The following is a 7,300-nucleotide window of genomic DNA, read 5'->3' as shown; positions in this document are numbered from 1 at the left end:
AATTTCCCACTCCTCATTCCAAGTTCCCTGCGACACACCCACCTCCAATCGAAAACATTTAATTTCCTCCACCAAAACTATCCTCCACCAATTAACGAAACACCGAGGTGACAACAGACAGAACACGACAAACGAGAGACAGAACGCAGTAATCATTCATACATAACGCATCAAACTAAGATCACAGCTAACATTCATACATAACACATCCAAACGTAAACGTAGTAAACCACCATCAAACATCGCAACTAGTATACTTGTACAGTGTAAATAAAGTGTATATAAAACAAACATACATCTATTAATACGGCATTGTACCAAGCGTTTATAAACAAATCCGGCCTTACACCCCGGATCCACATTAAACGCGAATACAACACATACGGAATTAATGATTTAATTGAATTTGTTGTTATAAGATGGGACTTAAATAGTCATACCGTGCCACATGGTTTCATAATTGTACACAGCAACAACACAATTATTATAATATTAGAAGGTTGATCTAAAAATGTCCCACCAGGCATTACCGTACATCAAAGAGGTAGGACATTTTTAATACCACCGTGCTCCAAGGAGTTGAGAGACACTTAAGGTAGTTTTAAGGAACATTTGGTACAGATTTGGGAAAAATATAGGATAGATTTAGTGTAATTGTGGCGACTACCTCCAACGCTCGCCAGCAGATGGACTTATTATAACTATCTAACTATTATCTATCTTATTATCTCTATTTGTACGCCCGGATCTATTTGTACATATCTCTATATATGGTATACCGCCCGAAACCGTCCTATCAACATCCTCGCGTCTGAGGCAGGGCTCACTAGATAATCTTACTGACAAATCTCCTAGCGGGACCAGGATGAAACGCTCCCTTTCTTTTCTCCCCTCATATCAATAAATATGCAAAACTAATAATACGCCACATATTTCTAGAACAGATTTAGGGCAGTTTTAGAGCAGATATAAGGACAAATTTAAGGCAGATTTAGGACCGTGTTAGGTCAATTTTTGGACAGATTTGAGACCGTTTTAAATAAGTTTTCGAATACATTTATGGTAGGTTTAGAAAATATTTAGGACTGATTTAAAACTGTTTTACGACAGAATAAGAAAAGATTTATGACAGTTTCAGGGCAGATATAAAACAGATTTAGAATGTACAGTATTAAGTGAGATTTGTATGTAACTTTATGTATTCATATATAACACGTATTTAAAAAGACTACATTATTGACCAAAGAACTGGATGAAAGGCCAATAGTGATCATCCTAAAGGTCCATCCTTGGTTAGAACACTTCTAAAAGCGAACCCTTTAAAACTAGTAGTAGGCGGATTGGGTACTTGACTTCGATGTCGGGTCAAGTAGTGCACGTTGGTAACCTATCGACTACCTAGCCCGACTTCAATGTCGGGTATCAAAAACTTTCGGGTCCCGACCCGAGCCCGAGAAAAATTCCCGAACTGACCTGAATCAATGTCAGGTACTCGCCAGCCGGTAAGAAAATGACCTTCATCATATGCTTTCTACAGTATTGTCACTCTTCTCGCAACCTTTATACTGGTAATGCAGTAGTTCTTGCAGATCTATCATCGTAAAATCAATTTAATTAAGTGTCTCTTTTTAAGAGAATTATTTTTGAAATATAAAATGTGGTATATCTCTAAAGGACGCTAAAATTATTAAATATAATATGATAGAATTATTTTCTGCAATGTATGTTCACAGTAATGAAACAACTCGCTTAAAATATCATCAAAATTATTAAATAACAATAATTTTAACAAACATACTGCTTAAAAGTTCATCCACCGAATACCTCATCCTATGCCGGTTACGAATGTACATTATGTATGCTTTGAGCATACATAATTTCAAATTATTGAAACGTGATGTTGGAATTAATTCCAAAGCGGTCAATAACCTTCAAAGTCATACTTTAAAAAAATTAATTCCCTTGCTGTTACAGAATCCTTGATGATCCGTCAGGAACCCACCAGCCTAGCAAATAGCGTCGATGGTCCAGACGAGGGGATCGTCATCAGCCACCCTGACAGCATCCTCGGCAGAATGCGCTCCACGGGATGCCTGAGCCCGAGGTCTTCGAGGGTGTAGAATCCGAGAGAGAAAGTAGCCGGGCGGCCAGTGTGCAAGATGAGATAGAAAGACGCGTCGGTACATTGTGGAACGAGTCGCTAGGCGCCATGTGCTCGAGCATACGAGCCTGGCGGTGGCGAGGTGCAGTTTTGGGGACGGTGTTGCTAGTGTCGTGGGCATCAGCGGTCGCAGTTTGTCCGTCGGTGTGCACGTGTAAATGGAAGAGCGGCAAGGAGTGGGTGGAGTGCGCGAACAGGGACCTTAAGGGATTGCCGCAGGGTGCACGCGTGGAGACGCAGGTGTTGGACCTGTCGGGTAACCACCTGGTCAGCTTGCAGCCCGAATGCTTCCACTTGTTGGGACTCGTAAACCTGCAACGTCTCTACCTGGCTAAATCACACATCAGCCGCATAGCTTCCAAGGCCTTCGTTGGCTTGGTCGGATTGGTGGAGCTTGACCTATCGGACAACCTGATAGAAGAGATACCCTCCGAGACCTTCCCCTCCTACTCGAAGCTGATGAAGCTGTTGCTCAACGGGAACCCGATCAGAGAGATCAGAAGAGGAGCATTCCACTACTTGGAGGACCTGACCACCTTAGAGCTCAGCCATTGCAGACTCGAGACCATCGAACAGGGAGCCTTCGACGGCCTTCATCAGCTCGAATGGCTCAGACTCGACGGCAACAGGCTCACCCGCGTGCCAGACTTCACGCTTCCCCTTGGTGGTAGTCTGAGGGGACTCACTCTGCACAACAACTCTTGGCTCTGCGACTGCAGGCTGAACGCCACGCAGGTCTGGCTCAAGGAGTCTGCTCCCGCTGCTCCTCAGGAGTCCGAACCTGTCTGCGATGCTCCACCCAGGTTAAGGGCCAGGCAAATCAAGGCAGTCAAGCCGAACGAGCTCGCCTGTCTGCCGGAGATCGAGCTGCAGAACAAAGTCGAAGCTTACGAGGGAGACAACGTCACGCTCAAATGCGACGTCTACGCTGTCCCGGTTGCTAAGCTTACCTGGTGGTGCAACGGGGAACCCTGCAAGCTCCAGACCGAGAATGATTCGGTCGTTGCTGGGTCACTGGGCTATCCGCGGTGAGTAAATTGACGAGCTAATTGATCCAAAGACAGTTCCAAATGTTTGTCCTGATGTGTCGTATTTTGTATAGAAATTTTTATATTGGTTACTTTCCAGTTTCGCAAAGCATTTGCGAAAGTATCTGTTGAAAGTCAGATATATTCGAACGGATTTTTCTCCCGGATCGGAGCATAAAGCACTTCTCGCTGTTCTAAAAGAAGCGCGTCACGGTCGTTAATCACGGACGTATTCTAATTGCTAGTTCGCAGAGGAATTTCCACTGTTTTGAATATTTCACTGCCCATTAAGGGCTCACCGATGATTTTCAGTTAGCCGTTAACGAAACTTTCGGCCTCGTTAATGATTCACGGTATCCCGTTGCTCGTTTGGAGCGTTCGCGCTCGATACGATATCGACGTCGAAGAATTCCGAGTTCAGTTACGCGGACACGTCGCTTCTGTCGTCGCGACGGTCGTTAATGGGCACGTCGCTCTGCGAGAACGTACCTTTAACTCGATTCCCCTTAAATTAACCGTCACGTGCGCCACTTTCGTAAATTTTCCAAGCCGTTCGTCGGCGAATACCTCGTTCAATGAACTGACGTGCTGGTTCCAACGAGGCTCACGCCTGCCTTTGGTCTACCGACAGTCAACGCTTCTCTGAATTGAACACACTGCAAATTTGTGGTCCAATCAACGGTAAATTGAAGGCCTTGCTGCAAATCGATATTGGCTATACGTTGCAAATCATTTAATGCGGGAACCAGAAAACAATTTCTAAATCTGAAGTGTTTAAAATTTGTAACTTTAAGTTTACTTCGATATCATTTTATATCAATCCCAGGAAGATAAACGCGTGTCGAGAGGTTTTGAAACATTATATTTTCTTAGAGGCGTTTGTACAAGAAGCTATTACTGTGGTCGTCCGTTCTCTAGACGATCTAATTACGTTAGAAGGCGCATCAACTCCTAGGATTGATGAAATCGCATTCGATCTGTTGCAGATACGTGTATCGACAGCGGGGCGGCACGAACATGAGCAGCACCCTGCTGCTCTACACTGTAGAATCATCGAACGAGGGCACTTACACCTGCATAGCAGAGAACGAGGCAGGCTCCGCAGAGGCGAACCTGTCTCTACGGGTGCTATTTCAGGAGAAGATCACCGTCGAACCGCCCAACGACCATTCCAGATCAGGCTACATCATGGCGATCGCAGCGGGAGCTTTAGTAGGCACTCTGTTCGTCCTGGGCTCACTGATTGGCAGCATAGTGTTCTGCATGCGCAAACGTCGCCGGGACAGAAAGCGAAACTCGAAAGCCCTGGTATCTCAGAACAAGTCTGTGATGCCGATCACTAAGGACACTACGACTAGTCTGACTTGTCGAAAAGGCAACGGCAGCTTACTGGGACTGGAACATCAGCAGATTGTCTCTTACACGGAGCGCGAGGTGAACAGGGCCGCGACTTTAGAGCATAGGGAGCACAGGCCCGTGGACGAGCCTTACTGCAGCCCGGTGTCCAAGTACCTGACGGAGCCGGACCTCATCAACGAGGTCCCCGAGGCCACGGACGTGGGCTATGGACAACTGTATCGACATCAACCCGGTGAGAGGCAGATCCCCGAGTACGATTCCGGCTACCCTCTACAGCCGGATCTCCGCCAGCCCACCATTCCCCAGCTGAGCTACCTCGACCAGGATGGTTACCCCTTCAACTTTGGTCTACCGAAGATACCCTTCAGCGCTGCCAGCACCTTGCCTCGGCTACGGACCAGAATGGCAGAGGGCTCCGCTGTTGCGCCACCTGCCAGGTACTCCAGGGAAGCCGAGTTCCTTGCAAGATCGCCCGGCTACGACCCCGTGCTGCCCAGGACTGATGCCAGGTACCATTCACGTAATTCTTGTACCTTGAGCAACTGCTACCTTCGCGTTCCTGCTGATACCGTTGTGGAGAACCCAAGTCATATCTGAATGTGATTTATTAATCTTCAGATGGAACCCTTTCTAGATTTGTAAAATATTACACAGGCAGTGAAATATTTATTAAGTATCTGAATATATAAATGTAGGCAGGCTGTAATATCCTTATGTTGAGAGGAAGCTGAATTTGATGTTTGTAATTGTCGAAAACATTAGTGATCAGTAAGCAAAATTATATAAAACGTATTACTTATCCTTATATAATATTATAAGTTGTATAAAGATTATGACAGACTACGGTTTTCGTAAATACTATAAATTAATTGATAAAAAATATATTACTTATTGCTTCGAAATCGAAGGAAAATTTGACTATTCCGTCAACAAAATCTATTGGAAAAATGATTAAGGACATACAATCAGTCCCATAAGTATTCGTACCCTGATTGCTTATAAGAGAAATTTGTTGAAATCAATAAACTTTTTATTATCAATGAACACATGTATAAAGTTTATTTATACCAAATTTTAATAAAATTAATTAGCTAATAAGAAAAATATATTGATTTTACTCCTCGTAATATGTAATAACAGTCGATAAAAGTATTCGTACCAGTGTAGATTTTGTCAAAAAATTGCATATTAGAGTAGCTTTTTTACTTTCTATTAATTTTCTAGTATTTAGTGGGTCTACCTTTATGCCTTATTATATCGTTTAATCGATTTGGCATACTTTCTACCAGTTTTAATGTAATATTTGGTTCAACACTGTTCCAAACTTCCAAAATTTTGTTCTTTAGGATTAGTTAATACGTTGGTAACGAAAATAGTTAAAACGTTGGTTCCGCGTGAATTTCGCAGGTACACCGCGGAGGGCTACCCGTACCCGGCCCAGATGCAGCCGCCGCCACAGATCCAACCGGTGGAGCAGCCGTTGCAACAGCAGCTGCCAATGTCCCCGATGTCCCCGGTCGCAGTGTTCCCGGAGGTGCCGTTCATACCTTCGCCACCTGCCGCCTACCGTGGCGAGACCACTCCCCTCTCCCCAAGGTCGCTGCTCAGCAAAACAGCCCGCGAGGCTGCAGCCGCGGCTGCTGCGAGGGCCGAGGATCTGCAGCCACCTCATCACCCGGAAAGTCCCGACGAGGGATACGTGGGCGACGCCATGGACGTCTAAAGACTTCGCGGTGTCTTCGAAGCACGAGACGTTTCGATCAGACCAGTTTCGGGGAACGCAGGAGAAAAGAGAGAGGAAATAAGAGGGAGATAGACGCATTCCAGGTGTCCCAGGACGGATCGTAGGGGGAGCACGGGACGATCGATCTCGGCGAAATGAGGAAACTGTCTGCGCTCGGACAGATTAATCCACGGAAAACACGAGTCCGGAACATGATTGGCAGAACAAGAAGAAGGGACCGGGACGGGGGACGTCGTCGACATCCGGCGGAATGGATATCAGACGTCGCAAAGTGCCTGCCGGCTGGCCAGGAACAAAGGAGAACCGTAATGGATTAATCAGGTGCGAGGCTGCCGCCACGGATGTCCCGTGTCTGCGGATAATAATTTCTTGTCAGAGCCAGCGCCGCCACTAATCAAATCGCTGCCCGAAAACGGAGCGTCGATCCTTGGATATGTGTGATGCTGGATCTCCAAGATCGTGATGTTCATTCGATTAGTGCGCCGCAGAGACTCTGGATCCGGTCGGACGATTTCAATGTTGGACTCTCGCAGTCTCTCGATCCGGGAAACAACGGTAGTCGAACTCCTGCTTTCCGGTCTCTCTTTTTCCCGTTTCTGCTTCCTCCTCGATATTTCTCTCCCTCCACTCTTTTTCACTCTTCCTTTCTCTCTCTCTCTCTCTCTCTCTCTCTCGATTTTTCTCGCGCTCCCGCGCGCAGCTCTCTCCGACGTACAATGGAACACCCAGGAACGTGGAATACGTTAACGCGGTGCGTCGACCACGGGAATAGAATTTTCGGAGAGTTGGCGAATGCCGCGGAAAGGAAAACAACTCACCGCACAGGCGAAACCAGGAGGAATTCCGGAAAAATGGCTGATCCATGTCGATCCTGAAAGAGGCTAGGAACCGGGAACACTGCCACCCCCAGGCGTTCGCGTTGCTAGTCTGACTCTCCGTCTCTCTGCTCGCTGGAAACTGGGTTTGTCGATCGATAATTGTTGACATTGTTCCCACGATCTTGCTGGG

The 7,300-nt window shown here is 46.2% G+C and overlaps 1 protein-coding gene across 1 annotated transcript; it reads left to right on the top strand.

Moving 5' to 3' along the window:
* The first annotated feature begins 2,089 nt into the window (after positions 1–2,089).
* On the top strand, positions 2,090–6,271 carry LOC144472919 (uncharacterized). Its single transcript, XM_078186373.1, has 3 exons — positions 2,090–3,189; positions 4,176–5,057; positions 5,956–6,271. Exons 1-3 carry the CDS (start codon positions 2,090–2,092, stop codon positions 6,269–6,271), a joined length of 2,298 nt encoding a protein of 765 aa, XP_078042499.1.
* Positions 6,272–7,300: the final 1,029 nt, after the last annotated feature.

The sequence above is a fragment of the Augochlora pura genome, chromosome 7 (assembly GCF_028453695.1).
Source record: "Augochlora pura isolate Apur16 chromosome 7, APUR_v2.2.1, whole genome shotgun sequence".
NCBI lineage: Eukaryota > Metazoa > Arthropoda > Insecta > Hymenoptera > Halictidae > Augochlora > Augochlora pura.
Note: the sequence above shows the minus strand (reverse complement) of the source record. Positions and strands in the feature narration are given on the sequence as shown.